At 40.4% G+C, this 26756-nt stretch overlaps 1 protein-coding gene across 2 annotated transcripts; it reads left to right on the plus strand.

Moving 5' to 3' along the window:
* The first annotated feature begins 384 nt into the window (after positions 1–384).
* Positions 385–26169, plus strand: dnai1.2 (dynein, axonemal, intermediate chain 1, paralog 2). Of its 2 annotated transcripts, XM_062398097.1 has the most exons (21): positions 385–533; positions 889–948; positions 1239–1334; positions 3118–3198; positions 3444–3567; positions 3749–3810; positions 3967–4122; positions 4289–4348; positions 4466–4594; positions 4881–4965; positions 5068–5185; positions 5340–5383; positions 5531–5778; positions 6074–6163; positions 6710–6797; positions 6981–7060; positions 11126–11274; positions 13922–14021; positions 17564–17746; positions 25703–25836; positions 26044–26169. In XM_062398097.1, the coding sequence occupies exons 1-20, from the start codon at positions 492–494 to the stop codon at positions 25802–25804; spliced, it is 2097 nt and encodes a 698-aa protein (XP_062254081.1). In that variant the 5' UTR covers positions 385–491; the 3' UTR covers positions 25805–25836; positions 26044–26169. The 2 variants fall into 2 exon arrangements, with proteins under 2 accessions (XP_062254081.1, XP_062254077.1); XM_062398093.1 differs by having other exon boundaries at positions 25703–26169.
* Positions 26170–26756: the final 587 nt, after the last annotated feature.

Below are 26756 nucleotides of genomic sequence, written 5' to 3' on the forward strand. Positions count from 1 at the left end.
TCCAAATGCGTAGTGGAGCAAAATTAATGTTGTGAAATTGAAATGAATCATTTTACTCTTGAGCTGTTGGATATTTGATTGTGTTAGAGCTAAAATCCCCCTTCAATACAATTAATTATTGCTCAATCACCTATAACTTAAATTGCTGCTTGCTCAAACACATAGCAGCACTCTAAATTAATTCAAAATAACAGCAAGCAAGTGGTACAGACTTATAGAGTTGATTTATCAGCTGAAGGTTTATAGGGAATAATATAATTTATTTAACAATCGTGGGGGAAAACGGATATTTGAGGAAATGAACCGGGAACTATCTTGACTGTTATAACAGATGAAGCAGGTTGGTTGTCTTGGCAACATACACACAGCAGCTGACGGCTGCTACACAGAGAGCTCAACTATTTACAACTTGATATTCTTTCACTTCTGTGGAAATAAAGACCTTCAACAAACCACTGTTCGTCAAAACATCAAACTGGACTCTTGTCGCGATGTCTGTGCAGAACAGCAAGGCTGCAGCCTCGGTGAGAAAGGTAAGTGTCCCCTTCGTTGAGCTAGCGCTTACTAGATAGACAATAAAGTATTCCAGTAGTTCCAGGAACTGACGAGACAAATGAGAGCAGCACAGTTATGTTATCAATATTTTTTTACATATTGTTTGGATGAACTTTTTTTTTTTTCTTCCACCTAATATTTATTAACTGTTTTATGTTGCCTGTTATTTTCTATGTCAAGCACATATTTGTAATGTTGGTTTTTTACAAGTTTGTAAATCAAGTTGAATAGAGGTGAAGCAGCACACTTTATGCTGGGTATGTGTTATTGCATCTTCAACTATGCAATGGTCACTTTTAGCGATACAGTTTTTGTCTGTTTGTGTTTGCACAGGCCTCGATTGTTCCGAAGGTACCTGGAGGGAAGCCAACCAAAGCTTTATATAAGAAAAGGGTGAGTTTGTACATTACCACAAAGTGATAACACTTCCAATCTAACCTTCCCATTGTAACTCTGTATATACTGTTATGTATATCATATATGTGTATAATTGCCGATTGCACTTCTGGTTAAACCCATCTAATTCCATTGCATTGGCCTGTGCTGTGTAATGACAACAAAGTTGATCTAATCTATTTGAACACAAAGGGGAGATATCTGGGAAACACGTGGGCTATTACAACAGCGTTTTCTTTTTCCATTTAACTGAGAAGACATAAATCTCTTCTGTGTGTACGTTGCAGGATGAGGATGAACGCCTGGATAAGGGTGTTGGCTGGGATGAGACTCATGGGAAAGGACTTATTAAACCTGCAGATCAACTGGAGCTCACTGAGGCTGTAAGAGAAGAGGGGTCTTTAAGACCGCCACATGGGCTGTGTGGAGGATTTCCTGCTCTCTTTGACTTGACTCCATTATCTAATTATACCTGTTTACAGTTGCAATCAGAAATATTCAACCCCCTCACCTCAATAGACATTATTGTGATGTGGATGACAGATAATGACAATAAATGACAAAAAAACCTCATCAAACAACAAAAGATATTTATTGATGCGTATTTGAGTTATTTTGACAACAGAAGTTGACTTAACTTTGAAGTTCAAATGAAAAATGTAACTCTCTCAACACATATGCATGTGCAGTATTATTCAACCCCCCAGCTTCAGTACTTTGTGGCGCATCCTCTAGCTTTTATAACTTCTAAAAAATGTTTTCGGTAAGTGCGGACAAGCTTCTTACACCTCTCGATTGGAATCTTTGCCCATTTTTCAAGTGCAAAAGCCTCTAGATCAGTGATGTTTGATGGCGTCCATGCTGCAACTGCCTTCTTTAAATCCCACCAAAGATTTCAATCAAATTTGAATCTGGTGACTGTGAATGCCACTCCAGGACGTTCCAGGATCTTTTTCTCAACCAAGCTTTGGTGGACTTGGAGATTTTGCTTTGGATCATTGTTTTGCTGGAAAGTCCAATGATCACCAAGGTTCAATTTGTCAACAGAAGGAATCACATTCCTCTTTAAAATGGCCTGGTATTTCTGTGTATCCATGATGCCATGTACACAATAAAGATTGCTAGTTCCTGCCACAGAAAAACATCCCAACATCCTCTTTGACCAACCTCCATGCTGGACTATGGGGATGGTATTCTTCTGGTCATAAGCCTGTCCTTTCACACGCCAGACATACTGCTGGTCCATACGTCCAAACAGTTCCAGTTTGGTTTCATCAGTCCATAGAACTGTCACCCAAAACTCTGTAGACTTATCCAAATTCCTCCTGCAATATTCTAGTCGACTTTTGATGTTGTTTGTGATCAAGAGCTGAGTGTGTCTTTGAGCCGGCCATTAAGTCCTTTATTATTCAGTGCACGTCTTATAGTTGCCACTGCAGCACTTGTACCAGCCTTCATCAGGTCATCCTGTAGGTGTCTTGTAGTCACACAGGGGTTTATCTGAGTTGTTCTGACTAAGTTGCTGAGGGTCCTTGATGAAATGCTGGGCTTTCTTCCAAGGCCAGGCATGTTTGAAGCTGCTCCATCAGTTGTAAACTTCCTTATAATGTTCCCAATTGTGTCTCTTGGAATAACATTTTTTGGGGAATTCTTCTTCTACCCAAGGCCTTTCAGGTGTGATGAAATAATCTCCTCTCTCATCTTTTGCGTAAGCTCCTTTGTCTTTCCCATGATTGCAACTCACCTTGAATACCTTCATGGGTGGGGTTTATATATGCATCACAGCTGAAGCAAATTAAGGATCAGTATAGAGTTCCCAAAGGCTTAATAATGTTTCAACTCAACTTTAGGACAAAAACAACTATCAGACAGCTTTAAAAACAACAATATTATATAGGGGTTGAATAATTGTGACATGACTATCTTAACAAAATATACTGCTACACACAAATACTGCATCATGCATTTTCCGTGTTGATTTTCTTTATCACTCAACTCATAAAGAAGGAATCCGAAGCAGAACCTTGATCAAAGAACAAGATTCTGTCTACTTTAATTGATAAATCCTTAAAATCTTTGGGGGGTTGAATATTTCTGATTGCAACTGTATTATTGTTACTGGTCATCTGGTATGTGTAACCTCTACTGTTTACATGATTTCATTAGGAGTTAAAAGAGGAAATCACAAGGATCCTGACTGCCAACAACCCACATGCACCCCAAAATATTGTACGCTACAGCTTCAAGGTAAAGAGGTTACATCCAAGCGTGACTCCACATCACTGACAGTCGATGCAAGCATCACTACAACATTGTCATGGTCTCATCTCATAGGTTGTTCAATCAGAGAAACAGTCCTTCTTGTCTCCCAGTCAGTTATTTATTTTCAAATGACGCCAGTAAACAATTTCTTTCCTCCCAACTGTAACCACAGACCCTTAACAGACTCCTGCTTGCTAATCCTCTCATCCCTGATGTTTTGTGTTTCTCAGGAACGCTCCTACAGGCAGGTTGTTGTGGATCAAATGGCCGTTCACTTTGTGTTGGAGGGCAGCCTTGTACATCAAGACTCTGATGAGGCCAGACGAATGAGGGCCAGAGGGGGTCTCCCAGGAGGTACCCACTGAAACATGTTTGCATACAATTCTGTGTCTGTAGAGCACAGTAATACATTTTTTTAGATATCCTCAAGTGTAGTCCATACTTGGTGCCACAAGATGTCACTTTAAGCATGTGCCACTGAATTAAAGATCTGACCCGAGTCATTTTCAGCGATTTGTGTTTGTTTTCTAAAAAGTTTCAGAGGCTGTTACAGTGGAAACAGGAGCAGAACCTGATGAGGAGGAAACAGAAACTCCGGTAAAATATCTTTATCTAAAGTCATTCCTGTGTTGCGCAGTATTACATATTCCATTTCAATCAAAGCATGACCAAGGCCAGTTGATTGTCTCGTAAGATCAGAAAGTCCATGGTGTGGAATGAATAACAAAAATCCCCTTTGTTGTTTTTTCCGAGGCCACGCCTGTAGAAGATGGAGGGGAAGCAGAGGAAGTTGGAGAAGATGACAGACCAGACAGCGTTGCCTCCAAAACAGACATGAAGCAGCCGAAACTTACCAATCAGATCAACTTCAGTGAGCGGGGCACCCAGACCCTCAATAACCCACTAAGGGTAGGAAGGAGTAGTGCAGCCAGCCATCTGCATAATGGTTAAGATATCTGACCTTTGAAAATGGAAAAATTAAAGTGTATGAAAAAGATCATATTCATGTATGATAATATATTCATAGCCTGGCGCCTCATAAGTTTCAGTGGAGTCATTTTGATGTTCCCTGTAGGAAAGAAGCAGCCAGACTGAACCTCCGCCACGCAGAAACTTCTCTGCCACTGCTAATCAGGTGCTGGATTCCCTGATACTTTTCAAAGAGATGCTCAGCGAGAGTTGTTTTCACTCAGTCAACGTACAACGTGCTCACCCTGGAAGCCTCTAGTAATAACTTGTGATCTGTTTGCAGTGGGAGATCTATGACGCACACATGGAGGAGCTGCAAAAACAGGAAAAAAATAAAGAGAAGCAGAAAGCCACACTCCCGAAGACAGAGAGTGACAGAAGCAAGAAGAGGCTGCTGTTGATGGAGACTCAGGTATATGGATTGCTCATCAACCTTCCTGCCTAAATTTAAACTACATGTCATATTTGAACTTGATTATATTGTTACCGCCATACTTACTGCAACACAATAAATGATTAATGACAAATCAAATCATAGTCTGACATCTTCAAAGCTCACAATACGACCGTTGTATACCCAGGACTTGTGATAATGCTTTACCATCATACTCACATTCTTATCTTAATCTATGATAATAAAGTGATGATGGAATAATTTTACAGTTTATATACCAGCGCTTTTCATGTTTCTTTTACAGAGCGACGACCTCACCAAAGTGGGAAAAGCATCCAATATCTTTGAAAGAATGATCCATCAAAATACATTTGATGACATAGCACAAGGTCGGTTCCTAAACCAATCATATGACACAGCACTAAAGTCTTCTTTATTATTCAAGTTCTCACACATGCCTTTTTTCTTCTCATCTCCACTGGTCCTCTTAGATTTCAAATACTTTGAGGACGCCTCTGATGAGTTCAGGGACCAGGAGGGCACCCTTCTCCCTTTGTGGAAGTTCCAATATGAAAAAGCTAAAACACTGTCCGTCACCGCCCTCTGCTGGTATGTTTTCTAAACATGAGCTTTACTATTATTCTGGGGATATTGGTTTGGATTTTAGACTTTTACAATAAATTATTGTAATCCAGTTATTTTATTTAAACTCTGTTGTTCCAAGAATGGGGAATAACTGAGTCATTGCATCTGCCCTTCATAGGAATAACAACATTCAGGACCTGTTTGCTGTGGGTATGGGATCGTGTAAGTATACAGGATGGTGGAGCTGTAAACATCTCACACGATTTTGATTCTGTTCAATCTAATCTGATATTTCAGTGTCTGTGCTTTGTTTGAATTTATTTCACATTGACTTGTTCATTCTCTCTCTTCTGTGTTACTCCTGACCAGACAACTTCAGCAAGCAGGGTTGTGGCATGGTTGTCTTCTACTCGTTAAAGAACTCATCGTTTCCAGAGTACATCTACCCCACCAAGTCAGGCGTCCTGTGCCTCGATATCCACCAGCAGCATTCCAACCTGGTGGCGGTGGGCTTCTATGACGGCTGTGTGGCCGTCTACGATTTGAAGAAGGAGGGACTCGAGCCTGTGCACAAGAGCACAGCTAAGACTGGCAAGCACACAGAACCTGTCTGGCAGGTGAGCATAGACCAGGGGGCAGAAGGGAGGGGGACTTCATAATGTTTGTCTGAAGCTTCTTTCCACCCTTGAACAATTACTTTTTTCTCATATGGTGTAATCACCAAGCAAGCAACAATGCTGGATTATGATTCTCTCCAGTCAAACACAGAACTTCATGCACTGGAGAAAGAAGGAAATCACATGTAGATGTAACTTCTTTTCCAGATTATTCTAATTTATCTTTTCACTCACACACCATAATTTTCTCTTGTTTTCTGTGACTTTATTCATTGCTCTATTGTGTTTCATTCAGGTACGCTGGCAGAACGATGACATGGACAACAACCACAATTTCTATTCTGTGTCTTCTGATGGCCGAGTTGTGTCTTGGACACTTGTAAAGGTTTGTGAAGAAAAGTGTATTTATTTACAGATATTCTCTCTCTGGCTTGTATTTGCAAAGGCCATTTCTAATCTTGGGAGAAAGTAATACAACTATCAAGATGCTCGCTAATCAACTACTTTGTGTTAGTTACTGATGGAGTCTAGCTATGTCTGCATTGTGATTTATTTACCTAGGATTAAACATCAGAAGTCATTTTCAACTAACAAGTGAACTTCAATAACAGAGAAGCTATCATAAACAATGTCACAGACCTCTCCCATGGAGTACAACAATAGAATGGGGAGATGTGAAGCAGGAAACACACCCTTATAAGGAGGGGTCCCCCAAAAGTGGACGTAGGTGTACAGGACTCTACCAAATGTTCCACATTGACAATGCAGGCCTCAACCGGCCAGGTAATGACTATATGCAAAAGATGTGGTGTAATAATATCAATAGAATAAAAGGAAATAAATTCAAATGCACATTGGGTTCTGTGACACATTATACTGCTGTTTACTCTGCATTGTTTCATTTTTTTTATGTGTGTATGCATATTTGCAGAATGAGCTGATCTACACAGACATTATCAGACTGTCACTGAATGGTGCTGTATCTGAAGGACCAGAAGATACACAGCTGCCCATCTTCGGTAAGGCTGCACAAACTCCACGTGTCATGTTGAGTACTTGACACATGTACTGAATGATACTTCACCATTTCAACAATCATTGTTATACAACACTTTATATACAGTATTTCCTGATATCAGATATATCTTATTCTGGCACATGAGGCAGGTTTAATTGAAGTGCTTGATGCCTCTTGTCCGCAGCTTGTGGTACAGCGTTTGACTTCCACAAACAGATCGACTCTCTCTTCCTAGTTGGCACAGAGGAAGGGAAAATACACAAGGTATGTATCAATGGTTCCAAAATGCTGGTTTTGGCACATCTAAAGTTACATCAATGTTGTTGTGGGGACTCACTCGGAATGTCAAATGTTAGAAGTTAGTTTAGAACTGCATCACAGCAAGACCTCTGGTGCAATTACATCAAGATACACTGTTTTTATGAGGTTTTTAAAACTTCTAAATTTCATAACCTTAATATTAGGCTTTAAAAATAAATTCATTAAAATATATTCAGGTTTTAAATACATTTCGGTAGGTCTGAGTTATGTTAACATTCATTTGAAGCTACTTCACTCCCTCTAAAATTGGGTTTTGCTTTTAAAGATTTTTCTTTTCAACTTGCATAATTGGTAGTATGTCTGTGTGTTGTATTTGTTTCTCATTGTACAGATATTAGCACACAGTATTAAACAGGACAACGTTGAACTGATGACTGATGACTTACAATTCAGGATTTATCACAGTACACTCGGCTCGGCTGTGGGAAACACTATTGACCATATGTAAGACTACTGACTCTGTCTCTAGATTGAGAGATAACGTGGCAAATTGAGGGTATTCTTTTCTTAGCTATTTATGGGCAAGTGTTAGTAACTGTGGGACTCTGGTGCTTAATATCTTGTCTTAAATTTCATTCACTCTGGTCTTGAAAAACGTTAAATTTAACTGGTTGAAACCTGCAGAAACTTGCAAAAACCTGAAGATACTCAGATCAAATTATATGATATAAACATGACAATCGTCTAAAGAAAAAAAAATTTAAATGAACTATTATTCACTTTAGTCTATATCAATGAATAAATTCAAAATAGAGTCAGTGCCAATAAACAAAACTTTATGCCACGGTATCAATTGATGTAACATGAAGTGATGCTTTTGACAGGTGAGGTATATGAAGGTAGAAAGGAAGACAATGTATGACTAAATGTATTAAATGAACAGCCTAAATCCCACCAATATTCGTTCTTCACACCAGTTTTGATTGTACATTCTTCTACCGATAGATCAGAAACAACATTTCAGTTAGGTTTGTTTGGATGACTTTGAAAATTCCCCCAAAATGCTTACTCTTCCAGTATTGCCCTTAAATGACATTAGGTTAATCTCTGGCCTTGGCACTTTCCCCCAGTATCTGCCCTGACAAATGAAAGCTCATTTTGTTTGTGGTGCAATTACAGATAACTTGCTGAGCTGACACTCCAGAGGATACACAAGCTATAACGTTTCCATTAATAGTGAGTTAGAGTGTGATTGTCCATATGTGCACTTGTGTGTGTCTATGTGGTCTGTTGGAAGCCCCTCAGGGTGGACATTAAGCGCTTAATGAGTCTCCTTAAGCAGAGGTCCTCTGTCCATATCAGACAGCTGGTAGTTTATGGATGGTCTCCCACCTTATCTTCATGTTCTTGTTACTGGAGGCAGAACAACTCATAAAAAGTCTAATTTGTTTGAAGTTACTGTGCTCTCATTCTAACTATTTAATAACATGTTTAAACACTTCAATGACTAATGCACACATCACTAAAATGGTCTAGTCTTTTTTAAGTTAAAGTTTGTGCTTGACAGAAGTCGATCTCGTATGGTCATAACGAGAAAACAATTCAGCAGTGAGGCGACGTGAGTTTACATTAATTCTAAGACATGTAAGAGCACTCACAAATTCATCAATTTAATCACCAGCACAGGCAGGTAATGATCTTGTGGCAATAAATGATAAAGTCGTGTTGTTTTATCTTTTCATTATTATCAACATACATTAAAAACCCACCCATGAAAAAAACAAAGCCAATATTTTTTGTTAATCTACGAGCTAGAGAGCTTAATCTGTCCATCCGTTATCTATACAGCCTTTCATTGGAGGGTCACAGGGGAGCTGGAGCCATTACCAGCATTGGGCAAGAGGCCTGATCCACTGTGGCTAGTGTCCAAAGACAAAGAGTTTGCGTGTCTTTTGACTGTGAAAGGAAGATGGAGAACCCATGCGAACACAGAGAGAACGTGCAGACTTCACACAGAAAGACCTCGAACCGTGAATCAGTGAGGCTGCACCACCGTTATGCCCTAAAAACCATTAAAACCACGAAGCATTCATTAATAACCTTGTTTGATATGGTGCACCATGGCACACAAACATCATTTAATATAAGACACTGTACTGAAAATGTCTTTATACATCTTATTAACAGTAACTTATTGTAATCCTCTCTGACAGCATGTGGTTTGATTTTTACCAGGCACAATACATGATCAAGGAAAAGCTGCATGCATTGGTCGCCCTTCTTTGAAAGCACCTCACCTAGCCAGCTCTCATTGCAAACATGTAGCCAGACATGCACCCAGTGTGTGTGATGAGATATGTTCTGTCACATCAAGGTTCAACTGCACAGAAACCCCAGGAGAGGACAGATTAAGAAACTCTCACCAAGCTGCAGGTCGACTATCAATCTGTCAGTGCTTGGAAATGCAACAGCTGTCCCCAGGAGGCAGGAAGCTGTTCCATACCAGATTATCCAGTATATTTATCCCTGTTGTTTTGGTAAGCATTATACTGTCAGTGCGAGATAAACTGGGAATTTAAACGAGAGAATTGCTTCTTTCCCTTTGGATTAGACAATCAAGGATATTTAATTTATAGCCTCACTCCAAATAGCAATGTCAAAGAAGAAATTGTCCATCAGATGTCAATGGAAATAACTAATAATGAAAGTTAACATGAGTTTTTTCCTTTCACAAGTCATAAAGAGTGAGTGCTGGGAAACCATTTGCCTGATGTGCTTCTGGAGGGAGCTTTGTCAAGTCTCCTTTGTTTTCTCAGCCCATGTAACAAATTGGGGACATGATGGTGGTGTCTAGTTGGAAGTGTAGGATCCATGTGTTTGAAGCTTGATACGTAGAGTGGACTAAAAGTCAGACTATGCTTTTAGCTCCAGAAAGTCCCCTAGTGTTATGGAAGTGTCACTGGCATACTCAGTGTCCCTGTGTACCAATATCCTCCCCAACCAAAATGATCCATTACCTATATTGACAGAATTAAAAGATGCCAAGAATGGAGCTCTGAGTCAGAAGAAGACCTGCGAATACTTCTTCATTTTGTCTTGCCACATTTTTATCCTCAAACAAGACATGAGTCGTCCACTTCAGCTTCAGTTTGTCTGAATTGCTACTATTTTAACTCTGAGAGAAATACCGGTTTGAAATAACAGGTGTTTTTTTTGGTCCCTCTTTTGAAGTGAGTAGTGAGATTGGGGTATGATATCTTTTGAAGGTGCTGGTTATGAGCTATGCGCCATAATAAGGGCAGCTCACCATGGAAACATTAACGTTTCTCTGCAGGATTGCGATAAATTATGTAAAGAATCTGTTTGAAATGTTTCCTTTGATGAGATGCTTTAAGATTTCTGTAAAAAAAATTGACACCTTTATTATTTGAGAAAATTTTACAACAGAAATCTGGTGCAGCAAGTAAAACAAATGTATCTGTACTTCTATTGCCATTTATATTATGGTAAAAGCATGGAGTTCCACTTCTAATACAATCAGTTGTTGACAGTGGGGAGGTTAGGATTGTGAGAGTTATGTTACGTTTTTACTCCTCCTTCTGTTTTATTTTCTACTTTATTTTGAAACTCCCATCTGGTCTTTCTGGTCACCTCAGCTCCTCACGTTTTCGACTTTCATGATCACCTACACCTGCACCCTAATGTGTCTCCTCATTGACTCCCCTCCTTTAGTATTTCTGTTTCCCTCCTGTGTTTGACAGTTCTTAGAGTTTACCTTCTATGTGTGTATGACCTTCATCTTGGAGTTTTTGCCCTCAGTCTGTTGTTTTGGATACTTCTGCTTTGGTGGACAGATTCCTGTGTACCAAACGATTGTTATAAGGAGAGTTTTTTTTAGCCTAGCCCTGCATGTGCATTTATGTCCTCTCTTGTCTTTACCGTGACACAGGCATTTAACCCCCAGCAAGTAATGAATGCATCCAGTGACTAAACTCAGATGATTAAGAGAAAACCTGAAGCTACATCACCCACTTTCGTCCAAATCAAGACTTTGCCTCTCCTCCCCAGTGCTCAAAGACTTACTCCAGCCAGTTCCTGGATACCTACGATGCCCACAGCATGGCAGTGGACGCTGTGAGATGGAACCACTTCCACCCGAAGGTTTTCATCTCATGCAGTTCAGACTGGACCGTCAAGATCTGGGACCATACCATCAAGTAAGATAAATAAGTGAATGCTTGATGCGATTATAGATTATATATAGAAAGCTTTTCATTCTGATCAATACATATTGATTTTGATTCTATTTTCTATTTTATGTAGGTCTAAGTAAACGCCATCTACGGTGTTATCTTCTGAATTACTTTTCCATTTCTGTGTTGCTTTTCTTCCAATGCATTATTTTAATTTCTTGTATCAAGACACACAAACACTTACTGCTGTTCTCATTATTGACCCCGTCACTGCAGTAGCTAGAGTCTCCTTTATGACACTGCTGGCTTAAAGCCGCCACTTCACATTAAACACGGCTGCCATGAGTTGGCTGATGGGAAGCTTTCGAGGGCTTATATATTTGTCTGGATTGTGTCTGAAGAGGAGGGTGACGTCTCCGTGGAAAAGCTTGAAATACTCAGTGTCACTGTCTCTCTTTGAACCTCCTCAGTGTTGGGTTTAAAAAAGCAGCTACAGACATTAGTTGGACTTGACATATGGCAGTATACTCCATGGGCAGAGAGTGAGAGTCAAAACATTTAGTAATTAAAAATGTAAATACAGACGTTGGCTAATATTTGTCAATTGGCTAGTATTTAGTTGTCATTTAATTGTGATTGACTGTTTATCAATGTTTAGGAACATGAACTGGTTAGTCACAGAATAGCAGCTCCAGTTTTGCAGTTTTTATTTATATTTTCTTGCTCTGTTTCCTGTTTCCTTGACGACATGATTCCGCCATTATTCCGGTAATCTTTCCATCATATTACAGTATATCAGTCTTTATTGCATTCTTGTACTCAGCATGGACCCAGCATAATTTCCCTGCTTAATTTGACTAACCCGTAGAACCTCCCACTTCTTGTCAGCACGGGCAGCTCGACTGAATAATGACAGTAATCATCCTCCCATTGTGAGAAACCCGGGTTTTCATGAATGATCCATAACACCCCCACAAGCTTTATTATTTCCAGGGGGGGGGCGGACTGGATCGAGCAACTTTTCACAAACTCTTTACCGCACTGTTAAGAAGTGACAAAGCCTGGCACAGAGAACTGCTCCTTCTGTTTGACGGATGAGGCTCATATTTCCTGTCAGGTGACGTCAGCCGGCCCAGAATAAACTGAAGGGCTTGTGATAATAAAAAAGTGAGTTGCAAAAAGTCTATTAATCCATCCAAAAGGTCAGCGCCACGAATCTGCGCCTCGGCCCAGTGATAAACTGGAACACAATTTATGAATCCTACCACTGCGGTGTCATTCTGCCGTTAAAGAACCCTCTCTGGGCCAGATTTATAAGCCTTTTGTGTTTGATTTGAGACACATTCTACAGCTACCTGAGTGCATGTTATTCATCAAACAGACACACCAGCATGGAGGAAGTCTTTTTTTCTGTCATCTGAGGCGCGTCTCGCACAGACTTGTTCAGGGAAGCAGGTGCAAATGCCGGGATGAGTTATGGTTGTTTTGACATTCCAGTTGGTTTACTGTGGTTCATTAGATTCTGAGTGTGTTTTGCATAAAAAAATACTTGAACTTGTATTCTATGCTTAAGGAATCCTCTGGTGGGTAAAAGAAGAAAAGCATAATCACAAGTTTCAGTTTAAAAGCACACTGCAAAAATGTATATAATGGAGCTGGGTGGAAACAGTTACACACACAGTACATCTCCAGCCCAAACAGACAGGGAGTGTGAGGCTGTTTGTCTTTGTGTGGCTCTATTTATAATTCATTTAGCTGGTAAAAGCTGTAGTGAATGTGTTCCTGTAAACAGATTTCAATACAACTACGTTTTGATTTGTACTTGGTAAATATATTCAAACACTGAAAGAGGAATTCGGAGCTCTGTGTCATGACCCCCCCTTTTGGTCTTATTAGATACTTTCTGTTTGCAAAATCTTCTTGTGTTGGGACTTTATTTAGTATATGTGGATCTTCTTCTGTATGTCCTAATTATTTGAAGCTCTTACCTGCTGTACTTCCTGTCTTTATCCTGTTTCCCGTCCTTGTGTTTCCCGTGTTTCACTGGTGTTCAATTATCCCAGCCTCCCTTGTGTATTTAGTCTCTGTTCTCCCAGTTCGTCGGCTCAGTCCAGTTCTTACTTGATATCTCCTGTCTGTTTATGACATGATATGTAGTTCTGGTTTTTGGATGGTTTTTGGATCTCTTTTCTTCAGCGGCCTACAGAGTAGCCTGTTAATCTTGCTGAATGATTGAAAGAGGGAATTATCTGGTGGTGGTTGTGTAATTAGTTTCTTACTTGGTCAATGAAACACCTACTTTTCATGTATGTATTTAAGTGTATTCTTCTCTACCTTTTGAAAAGAAAAGTTTGTGTTACTCTTTCTCTTTCACACTCCATCTCTCATTTAATCAGTGGTGTTTCACCAGTTAATAACATGAGGAACCAGTGTGTTGGGCTTTCTTTTTGATCACCATACGTCTCCTCTGCCGGGTTCTGCAGCAGCAGTCTCTGGACTCTTTTAAACTGACGACTATTGTTGATTTGCCACCACTGGAAACTATAATGGAGAGAATAATGCACAGACCTGAGAAATACAGTGTGCTGTTTAGTATTAAAAAAGTCATAATGATTTTTCTCTAATCTTAATCGGAGCACTCCCTGACCCTGTTTCTGTGTGATTTTTCCAGCACTCCGATGTTCACCTTTGACCTGAATGCAGCTGTTGGAGATGTTTCCTGGTCTCCATATTCCTCCACTGTATTTGCTGCTGTCACAACAGATGGCAAAGTAAGTGTCCTTTCACACTTGTTCAGACCTTCAGAATACTCATTGCATGATTTATGTTTAGATTTATCCGATTTATTTTTAATGTTTTGCATTTATAGTTGAAGAAACCAGAGGATCACTTGTACTACATTAACGGCCTCTATACTTTTTCTGATACTTGGACTTGAACTTCTTTTATTGTCTAGTTTGGCAGTCCCAAATGAGATAAATAAATAAATTACCGTCTTTAAATAGCTCAACACTGAAGTCTTGAAAACAGCACTTTCCCTGTTTTAATTATGGGACTTTCCAGCAGGAAATATTGCAAATTGTGGACAAATTAACTAGCTCTGGCTAACAGCACACTGATGGAAAATCCCTTATTTTATTACTTTATTACTTTTATTACTTTAAAGTATAGTTTAAAGATGTGGTATGAGATCGGTTCATAGATTTGCATACTCTGCAATACCTGACAGTCTTTTTGGCAGTTAAATTATATGTTAAATATCTTAGATCCTGAGGAACACATTACTAATGATTTTTTCATGGCTACAGGTATTAGCTGATTATGCAGCCAGTCTCAGACCATGTTGCAGAGCTATATGAGGCTCTGGATGCTTTGTGTGTAGCCTATGATTATCTCCACCACACTTTGACACTTACCTGACAGATTAGAATCCCCCCCCCACTGCAACATCCTGCACTTGCCTCCCACTTCATTATTATCTTTTCAATATAGTTTCAGACCCGGCTGACTTAACCCTTACTATCTTCTCTGATCAGCCTCAGGGCGCAGTGGTTGATTCCAGTCAAAAGTAATTTCACTGGATGCCATGTTGCTCCTCTCCACATATTTTCTTAATATTGCTGCAGACTGTCTTCATATGTTTGTCTTTGTACCAGCCGGTGCCACGCTATTCCAGAGTGTTGTGTCTGACACATTTCCTTTTTCCTGCGTGTGTATGCGTGCATGTCTGGGTTCTCGCCAATGCCAAGATTCAGTCAGCACAGGCACGAGGTAGAGTAGCGCTCCATAAAGTACATAGCAACCAGACATGGAAGTGAGATTTGCCAACAACAACAAGGAAAAGCAAACGTCTGTTTCATAGTAAACAAGTTGCAATTAAATAGCTGGCATCGCATATGGCGGATGTTAGAACCCAGAATAATTGTTAAAATCTTCCGCCAAAAAATAAAACGAGTAAGCCAAATGAAATGACTTTGCTAGAAAGCATTTGAAGTCTCATGAGTATTGTGATTTTTCTCCGAAAGTGGATCAAAAGCAGTTTTATGAAGCTATTTAGAAAACCTCATCAAAAGCTCATCAGTGGGTTTGCATTTTTACAAGCGGCAGGGAGTACAAGAATATTAAACTGGAATCAATCAAGGTCAGTGTAGCTGGTACAGGTATTCATATTCAGGGGGCTGAACTCTAAACTTAGTATGATTCCAACTTTAAGGATGTGCTCGGCTGAAATTTGTATACGTGTGCCAAATATTGAGACGGTGTGAAATGTCACCTGTAAAGCTGACATGGTCAACCACAATTAACAGGAACCTGTAAATAACTTCTATAATCCTTCGAGCCCAAAGGAAGCATTAACCTTGCCTTGATATTAGATCACTGTCAGATTTTTGCCGAATAGTGTCAGGCGCCTCACAGTCACTGGTGCGGTCACGCTGCATGATGTTAATCAGCATCTGATCGAGCGACTCAGAGTGAGTTGTGTGTGTGTGTGTGTGCGTGCTCCTTGATGTGTTTTCAATGACACTCTTGATGGAAACCTACAAAATGTCACGAACACAATCATTGTGTGCGAGTACATGTGTTCATAAAGATAATGACTTTCTTGGCAGGCTAAGGTGTAAGAATGACACAGACGTGTGCAGCTCAAACCAGTATCTCTGTGCACCCTCTGTCCTTGCCTTTCGGTCTGAGCCGACTGTTGTCGAGATTAGATTGTGTCGGGATAAAATCATTAACTGAGCCAGCATTTCCCCCATTGATTAGACACCTATCATTTTATTTTTACACCTAAACATCAAAATAAAGCAATAAAACGTTCTCATTAAAATATGTAATAAGAAATAACTTTGAGAAGCTACTTAAGCATAATAAGATGTCTCTATGCTCCATGATTTAGTGTGCTAGAAGTTCTTATATGTCTTATATATTAGGAATGAAAACTCTTTTGTTCATTGCTGCTGTGATGGAGGTTACAGAAAATTGTACCCTGGTAGCATATATACGATTTTAGTTGAGTTTGGTTGCGAGGGATGAATGTGATGCTCTGTGTGGTGCAGCTGCACAGAGACGGTGTGAGCCTGAGTGGCCTGGGCACAGTCTGGTAAAAGGAGTGGGCCGCACTCTGCAGTGGGCTCGTTTTCTTCTCAACAGATTGTCTGAATCGCTGAAAGAGGAAGATCTGTGATCTGGCTCCTTCTGGGTAAAGAAGCCTATCACTTTGTGTTTGAGCTTCTAATGTGCATACACATACACATACACACAGACAGACTTGCACATTCTTTGAATGACTTCCTTGCACCAGATGCCAGACTTGCATCACTGCAGAGGCCTGTTCTCCTCATCACAGCTTCTGGTGAGATATGAAAAGGTAGTGTGTAACAACAGATTAAGCCTTTACTTACTCACTGTGGAGGCATCATGTGAGCACTATCATATAGTCTGAAGTGGTCAATGAGAGGGATCAGGTATTGTTAAGTGCACCATCATTAAGACGGTGTATCCGTTGGGATTTAGAGCTCAAATGAGAAATGTGGAGCATCTTTTTTTTAGTTATACTTTAGTTTATGTGTTAATGTTTTGCCAAATCAGCACCACATAATCAGAACTATCAGGACTTCGTGCAAGAAACTTTCTATTCTGAAGGAAGAACCAGGGTCGGGAGGAAATTGTCTCTTTTATGGTGGAGGAAAAGACTGATAGTGCTCCACTGTAATCTGTGAGCGGTTTGTTTTGTGGTTTCTCAAGAAACAATGAGATTGATTCAGATTTTATATCCAGAAAGAGTGGAACTCAAGCGACCATGTGATATTGTGACTTTTCTATCATTTAATTATGACTTAATTCTTGTAAATTCGTGACTTTCTTATCAATTATGACATCTTTCCGCTAATTTTACAACTGTTCTCGTCTTCAAATGATGAAATTGGTAATCAAGATTTTGGATCCAGGAGTGTAAATCCCACGAGAACTGTTTCTCCTTGCTGTGTATTTCCCAAAAACCTTTGAACATTTTCTTATTTGATTATAGCTTACTTCTTATAATGTCATGGCTTTTTTATTCTCTTTAAATTCCAATTTTATTCTTGTAATATTTCACGACTTCGTTCTTGTTACATCGTAACTTTATCCTCAATTACGACTATTCTTGTAATATTATGAATTTATTCTCAGTCTCCATATAGTTTTTCTTCAACGGCTTCAGTAGTACTCCATTGTGGTTGTGCCGTACTGCTGAGCTGTCAATTCATTCAATGTTAATGAACAAACGCATTTTGAAATGAAAGTCAAGACAACTGTTTTTGTGTTTTTTCAGGTTCATGTTTTCGACCTCAGCGTCAACAAATACGAGGCCATCTGTCGGCAGTCGGTTGTGGCCAGAAAGACCAAGTTGACGCACCTGGAATTTAACCCCGTCTATCACATCATCACAGTGGGCGACGACCGAGGCTACGTCACCAGCTTCAAACTCTCGCCGAACCTCCGCAAGACACCCAAGGTCAGAGTCTCACTGAGTTTCTAGGATTTCAAACATTTGAAGTAATTTACTCCAAAGTTACACCCACAATAATCCTGTCCCAGTGGTAAGGGGAGTTGAGATAAACTTTCCTTCCTAAATGCAGTTGCTTTACAATTCCATGTCTCCTGCTGCTTTATCTCTATAATTGGGCCTTACTGGCAAATACACATGGAGCTTGTCCACATTACAAATTAGCAACCAAGCTTCCAACCCTTTCATTGGAGAAGTGTGTGTGTTAATCTATTATGTTCTTTCACCGTATATATACCATCTTATCTGTTAACAATCTGCATGCGTGTTTGTCCTCTTGCATTATTTATGGCTGCCACTTGTTCCACATCAACGAAAGCACATCAGCTGATTCAATCTTTTGGTCAAAGTCCTGACCTAGACCTTATTTCGCTGAATAACAATGCAGCGAAGCTTCTGGTCCATTCACACTGATGAGTCATTGAAGGCTGCGTTGCCACTGATGACCATGGTTAATGAGCAGTGGCGTAATCACGGCGGCTCCACTAAACATAGGAGGAAAGTAAATGGCACACTGAGTCACAACACTTTAATCAGGACATACAGTCACTGCCGCCTCGCTGGTTTTCTTTTGTGTTGTTCATGTTGGTGCATGTAAACTACGAGAGATTCTACTGACTGGAGTAATAAGTCTTTAGTTTCACTACATGAAGCTAAATTGTGCATTGAGTTTCATCAACCGGGTGCAGAAACAGCTTTCCTGCCACACTCTACTCATAAACACAATTTACGAGTATATTGTTCAACACATGCCTACACAGCACTACATCATTTGTGACCCCCGACTAGACTTTAAGTGTCCTATTGGGAAATTATTGCACAGCTCAGCAGCACTGAAAGTGCTTGTGGCATTTTAGAACCCTTTCTGGAAACTGTGCATTACACACAAACACCCACAGCAAATATTATAAATAATATGTCTTAGAAGCTCACAAAGACATTCTAGCTCCCTAATGTACCCAAAAATAGCAGAGCAGTAGCACAGTGGCAAAGCAATCTAGACTTTAACAATACAGTGTGTTGTACTCGCCTGTTTAAAAGGCTTTCGATGAGTCAGCCTATGTTTTCTTAACTCTCTTGCTCAAATAATCCACTTGACCTCTCTTGTACTCCAGTGTTCCTCAAATGGATTTTAATTAGTTATTAAGATTCTCCAAATTCACTGCAGCGTATTGTAAGGGAAATGTAACATGTGGTATACTTTGATTGATCAATATTGAATCTCTAACAAATGTCACTTTGATGTTGCTATTTCCTGTTGAACTGAATGAGTGTTAGCCTGATTACTCCAGACACAGTAATCTAATTAGTCCAGACACAGTAATCTAATTAGCCCGGACACAGTGTGAGAGTAATTTACTATTCAGGCAAATGGTTGATGTGAGGAAGTCCTTTGATGTCTACAACTGTGAGCAAACGTATCCTTGAGAATTCAGGATGTTGCTCGACCAACTGATATTATAATGATTTTCTCACCCATGCTGATTCACCTAACAAAGACCTTACAGCACGGGGGATTCACTCCAGGGGTCTTAGAGCAGGGGACACGTTATCGGTCACCTACTTCCTTTATATCAAAGAGGCTGATCGATGAGTTTGTTCCTCTCTAGGAGGAGCTTGAAGATGTTTGAAGTGCTGCTTTTCCCGTGTCATCAACTGTTTAACACCCCCCTCCTGAATGGGTGGGTTAGCCAAATGTATAAATACCAACCACTGTCTTCCTATCTGGGTGCATATGACAAACTCAACTCTGTTGTATGTACCATGCTCGAGCATTAAATGTGTGACAATACTGTAAGAGAATTGTGTCTCGTTTCCTCCTTGCTAAAGGTGGGATTGTAGAAATTGCCACGACAATTTGGGGGCTCGTCCGGGATGCCTAACTCATTCACGCTTCAAACCATTCTCAAGACCAAGTTTAAATCTGCGCGCAGTCAGGTGAGGGGATTTTTAATTGCCCAAGAACCAGAAGTCTACCTCTCCCGAAGGGCAAGTTGTAATCGACTCCCAGGGTGAGAAGAGGCTGCTTGTGAGATTATGGAATGAAGATTGTTCGATACGGCATCTGAAATTTTTCTTTGAAGGAGGATACAGTATTGAAGAGCACGGGGTGACGCGTGAGGTAGAGTGACATTACTTAGGGGTGATGACCCATTGATAAAGGAATTAATAAGAATAATATCAATTAATGTCATCTGATTTTTGTGTGCTGGTAAGTGAGTAACTGCAAATTTATCGAAATGGGGAAACTTTATAGCAAACCTTTTACTGAAGTGTGTGATCTAATGGGATGTGCAAAAATTATGTGTGAGAAACATGGTGATGACTCCTGTAAACAGCTTCTGGTGTGGATAGAAAAGTTAACATTTTTTTTTTTTTTTTTTGAGAATGGTAGTTTTCGTATAAATCAAATACAGGCGCTACAAGTTGAATTTGGAAAATATGACCAAATGAAGGTTAAAATTAAATAAATTAGATAGCATTGATAGTGTGTGATTCAGAATTGTTAAATGGAACAGATATGTAGTGAGCAGGGGTGCAAGAGGGGGGGATGGGAAACTAATCACTGTCTTTCAGCTCCCACATTCACACAGAACTGGATCTCCTCCCTGCCTCAGCCGCTCATCAAGCCACCTGAACCAACAGCCTCCTATCTCATACCGAGACCTCCAAGGACAGTCTGCCTCCACAGGACGCACCACAGCAGGCACAGCATTCGCTCCAATCCCATGTCACCAGAATCAGGATGACGGAGCTGCAACCACCGCAGCACAAGACAGTCTCGGGTCAGACATACTCAGTCCCATCTCCACAAGAAGAAGAGCAAACGCCGATGCAGTGATGTATGTCTACAGAGCGTGGACACCAGAGGAGATGCGCTGAATTTCCAGTGAACTGTCAGCCATAGCGACCCAAGGAGGGCCTGCAATTTCTGAAGTACTGTCCCAACTTGTATAACAGTAAAGGCAGACTTTTAGAGAAACCAGAAGTCTCTTGCTCCACAGCATAAAACTGAAACGGGGCAGAGTATAAGGACACTGGCCAGAGACAGACATGCGCTATGACTGGAGAACAGATGCTGTTTCGCGGACATGTGAAGAAAATATGAGAACAGCCTGATGAAAAGGTGGTCAGATTGATTAAAGTCTTCAAAGAAAACCGCTGAATGTTGCCACCAGAAGACCCTGACAACTGTGCGAGAGACTGTAACACGACAAGGCTGAAAAGGAGATCCACTGGACTTATTTTTCACGTATCCCAGAGACTGCACAGAGGATGAGGCATGGCTTGCGGCAGAGGTGGAGGAGACTCCAGATTCAGGTGAACGCACCCTCAACAGCACATACATACACAAACATTACTAAGAATTGTTTAACATGGCAAAAAGCAAGTGAATCTGAAGTTTTACTTGAAATAACTCAAAAGGTAGCAGGCAAGATATCACATTTCTTGTTTATTCTGGGGCCACAAAACAACATTATCTTCCAAATTGGGTGGTATATATATATATTTTTACTGTTGGGGCATCAGGCACCAAAATTAAATACTCATATACCACACCTTGGTCTGTTACCTAAACAGATGGGGATATTAAATACATGTTGACTTGTAAATTTGTTAGGACACAAAATGTGGTCTTAGGCTTATTTTTGCATAATAAACAGGAAGGGGTTTAGGTCAACAGAACATGAGATATCCCAGGTGAATATGTACAACCAGATCATGGTTAAGTACTGTACCTACACCAATGGGACCTGTTACCCTCTGGACCAAGGTTTATAACCTCAGATCTGCTTGAAATAGCACACACAGCGTCATGCAAGTATCTGATTTACATTGCACAGCAACAGTTAGTGAAGGACCAAAAAAAAAACTGGTTCCAGGAAGATTAAAGAAAGAAATTGTATTACTAGTGATTGGGTGTATTATAATAATATATTGTAAGCATTGACTGTTGTGTTGACCCCACAATAGGTAAATCTTTAATATACTTAAACCCATCACCAGATGTATTTATAGCTAAAGCAAATGATGTGCAGTGGGAAAATGTGGCCCCCAGGGTCACTGAGTGTTCACAAGATTGTAAATGGGAGGACAGTGAAAAAGGAATTCAATATTCTTCCCAAATGCAAACATACAGATGCCCATTTCAGAGCACTTTTCTGGGGGAAAAGGAATTGTGTATTTAGAAAAAAAAACTAAAAAAAAAACTGCTAAATTTAATCAAAAGGTTTGGAGTTAACCATTGACTCTTCAGAGTTACAAGAAGTGCAACAAAAAGTATGGGCTAATGATAAATATGACCTGGGATTATTTAAAAATTGAACCACTCAATGTGACACCAAAGAGCACAGTGTTAATGTCAAAACACAACATCCACTCAAATCAGAAACAGTAGCAGGGATAACGCCAGTATTTTAAAAACTGGTAAAAACCGGAGTCATCATTCCATGTGCACACTCACCAGTAAGAATGCCTATTAAATAAATTAAAATAAAATAAAAAAGAGAGAATAGAAAAGTTTCTCTGGTTCCACCAGAAAGCATGTGGTTTTTGTTTATTTTGAATTGTTGATTTGAATAATGCATTTTTCAGTGTCCCAGTTCATCCACACTCTCAGTATTGGTTTGCTTTCACGTTTCAGGGCAAATCATATACGTTCACACGTATGCCCCAAGGTTTTGTGGAATCCCCTGCAGTGTACTCACAGGTTTTACATGCAAGTCTTGAGGACTTGGCATTACCAGCGGGAAGCATGCTGATACAATATGTTGATGATTTGATGATTTGTTCACCAACAAAACAGGCCTGTAAAGTCGACACAGTAGCATTGCTAAAATATCTTGCAGACCGGGGCCACAAGGCCAGCCTGGCTAAGCTGCAATTTGTCCAGAAAAGTATAACTTTCCTAGGACACAAAATTTCTAGCAGCGGTAAAATTTTGAGCTCAAATGAGTGGAAGCCATCCTCAAGATTCCAGCACCGCGTACTAAAAATGTAATTTTATGGATGACAGACAACTGTAAACAGTGGATCTGTGATTATGCATCCCTGGAGGCTCCACTCATGTATGTTATGCATGGCCAAGGACTGACACCAACCGACAACCTGACGTGGACGACAGACGCTGACACAGCATTTACCCAACTGCAACAGACAGACTTCGACACCTACACTGGGTCCACCAGATCAAAACAGATCATTTACACAGACTGTAAATGAGAAAGGGGGTTTCATGACAGTTTAGTACAAACGACCAGTGGCGTCAATCTCCTCAGAGAAATTAGATAGCTTGGCATTGGGTCAGCCTCTCTGTCTAAGAGCAGGAATGATATCAAGAGGTCAAATTGTTTATGCCATATTCTGTATCTTCTATTCTGCTAGAGCAGCAACCTAATTCTATTAACAGCCATTTTACTCTGTAAAAGTGTGAAGCTCACACTAAAGGTGATTCTGTTTCAACAGGTAAATGCTCAAGCAGATACAGCAGCAGAGGAAGCGGCAACTAACCAACATACTGTAATTGATACTCCTTTTTCCTTTCTCTCACAGATTTAGCAGAAGCACAGAGCCACACTAACAACATAGAGAAAGCAGAATTAAAATGTTTTAACAATGTATGTCAATCTAAGGACGGCCGTCCATGTCTGTTTAAATGTTTATTTGTTGTTCCTGTTTTATTGAAAATTGTCTGGTTTCACAAATTACTCTTTTACCTTTTACTTCAAAATGTTTAAATTTTCTGACAGGCAACACTACAGGAGGCCAGGACATACAAGCCCCTGGCCAACCGTTTGATCGCTTGCAAACGGGTTGCATTGCACTAACACCATGTGAAGGAAAGAAATATTGTCATGTGGCTGTTGACATGTTTTCCCTAAAGGTAAAGCAGATGCCTCTGCAGTCGCAAAGGTGTTAGTGCGAGAAAACATTCACCCTAGATATCCCACATGAAATCAAAAAAAACTCTCATGGATCAAAGCACTACCGGTAGTGTTTACTGACCAAGAGAGGGAGGGGATGGGCCAGTACAGGTATGTACTGTGTGTACATAACCAAAATGTTGAGCCTTATACACACAGGTAAATGCAGCAATCCCGCAACCAGCAGAGGGCCAGTTTCATAAACCTCAACACACGCCAGCCATTGCGGAAAGGAACAGGCCAACAGCTGTTGCAGATCAAGGAAGAGATGGCCTTATAAAGTGTTATTGATCCATTATGATCAAAATGAAGGATTGTAAGGGAAATGTAACATGTGGTATACTTTGATTGATCAATATTGAATCTCTAACAAATGTCACTTTGATGTTGCTATTTCCTGTTGAACTGAATGAGTGTTAGCCTGATTACTCCAGACACAGTAATCTAATTAGTCCAGACACAGTAATCTAATTAGCCCGGACACAGTGTGAGAGTAATTTACTATTCAGGCAAATGGTTGATGTGAGGAAGTCCTTTGATGTCTACAACTGTGAGCAAACGTATCCTTGAGAATTCAGGATGTTGCTCGACCAACTGATATTATAATGATTTTCTCACCCATGCTGATTCACCTAACAAAGACCTTACAGCACGGGGGATTCACTCCAGGGGTCTTAGAGCAGGGGACACGTTATCGGTCACCTACTTCCTTTATATCAAAGAGGCTGATCGATGAGTTTGTTCCTCTCTAGGAGGAGCTTGAAGATGTTTGAAGTGCTGCTTTTCCCGTGTCATCAACTGTTTAACACCCCCCTCCTGAATGGGTGGGTTAGCCAAATGTATAAATACCAACCACTGTCTTCCTATCTGGGTGCATATGACAAACTCAACTCTGTTGTATGTACCATGCTCGAGCATTAAATGTGTGACAATACTGTAAGAGAATTGTGTCTCGTTTCCTCCTTGCTAAAGGTGGGATTGTAGAAATTGCCACGACAGTATACACTGCCAAAATATGTCCTTAAGTCCGCTGGGTGCTGGGCTTTGTGCTAATTTGAGCAGGTATTTCCCATTTGTAAGCCTCAGGGCTACAAATACTAATGAGGTAATGTTATGTGACTGTGCTGTTATTCTCTGCTGAGTGGGACCAAGTTCTCTACTGCTCACAGGAAGAGGTATCTATATAAAAAATGGACAACATGACTAAGATAAACCACCTCACTGCCCCAGCTCCAGCCCCCCCAATCGCTATCACGCAGCCACGTTGGCTCCAAATATACAAAATGACAGCGTTCATATTCAGGATACTGGATAGTGGTAGGAATTGGAGACGCGTCATTTATCTTTATATACAGTCAATGGTCACAATGAACATAAAAGTATACACAGTCTGGTTTAGGCAAACACAACACATCTCATCTTTTCAGTGACCTCTTTCGTTTATACCCAAAAATAAAAACTAACACTTGCAATATAAAAGCAGCAATATGCAATATTTAGGGATGCTCCATTTATCAGTGTTGCCCCTGCATAACTACTATCCTAGCATCTCCACTTAATTTATCCAAGCATTTAAATTAGTGTTTTTGTACACTGCTGGTAAATGAGCGGACACACATATGTGCCGATAGCACAGGTGGGGTACGGGATAAGCAATCAAGCTACAGGGATAACAGGGGGTTTGAAAGAAGAAAAAAAATGAGCACAGGTTATGAAATGCTTGTTTGTGCTCAGTCAGCCTCTCTCTCCACTGTGGAGGAGACTTTATTTTCATTAAGCCATTCATCATCGCAGGGATATTGTGTTGCACTGAGATATGAAGCTGATTCGTTTAGGGAGTGCAGCCGTCTGTCCAGATCGTCTCCTTCACTGCATCCATTTCAAACCTCAACATAGCTTTAGGTATTTCTAATATTATAGGTACCTGTGTCTGTGTACATCTGAGTCAAATTATGGTAATAATTATGTTGTGTGTTTGCAGGCTAAGAAGGGCCAGGAGGTGCCTAAAGGCCCAGAGGTGGAAGTAGCCAAACTGGAGAAGCTGCTCAGTCTGCTGCGGGAACAAGAGGAGAGCCCAGTTTGATGCCTCTCTCCCCAGCACACAAACCTGATACCATCTCAGGGGAGAGCGTGGCCTAGGGGATAGGTGCTCTGCAACAAGAAGGTTGCCGGTTCGAATCCCACTCTATCCCATCTGCATGCCGAAGTGTCCTTGGCAAGATACTGAACCCCTAGATGGCCCCTCATAAAAATGATGAGTGTTCTAAAAATGTAAGTCGCTTTGGATAAAAGCGTCAGCTAAATGACATGTAATGTAATGTAATCTCTCCCTCCCAATCACACTCTTCCCATTTGTGTTTCTCAGTGTGTGCAACAGTGATAATCGCTGACCTGTCAAGAAAAAACAATTTGTATATGTTTATTAAAAAATCTTCTGATTTTCCTTAAGCTTTTCATACATATTCATGTACTATTAATAATTCATATATTGATACTGCAGTAGTTAATACATATTAAATAGGCAACACTGGAATTCCACTGGCTTAGCTGATTTCTGTAATCCATTCAGTGTGTATTGTACAAGTTGATTAAGCTAAATAAAGTGAGAGGGGGGGGTTACTACGAGGGGAAGTGGGAGATACATTTTCGTAATAGATTGAGCATTTGGGGTCCATATCCAGACGACTGATCTTGGCTGGCACACGCTGTCCTGGGCAGTCGTCCAAGGATGAGTGAGGATTCTTTTAACATCTCATATACGGGAGAATCTTTTCTCGGAGTCATGGTGGTGTCTATCTTTATTTTGCCCCCACCCCCCACCCCCTCCCTTACCCTCCGCATTAATGATTGTGTCCTTCAGTGAAGAATCACCCCCGAGCGATGATGCACAACTGGAATCAAATTCTGCCACAGTGTCCCAGCTCTATCTTTGTGTCTCTGCCACAGAGAGCATCTTTGTCCTTCTGTCCAGCATCCATGCTTTTCTTAAGAGAGATTCATTACCTGATCTCTGCAGGGTGAGTTAGAGAGGACGA

The sequence above is a fragment of the Platichthys flesus genome, chromosome 2, assembly GCF_949316205.1.
Source record: "Platichthys flesus chromosome 2, fPlaFle2.1, whole genome shotgun sequence".
NCBI lineage: Eukaryota > Metazoa > Chordata > Actinopteri > Pleuronectiformes > Pleuronectidae > Platichthys > Platichthys flesus.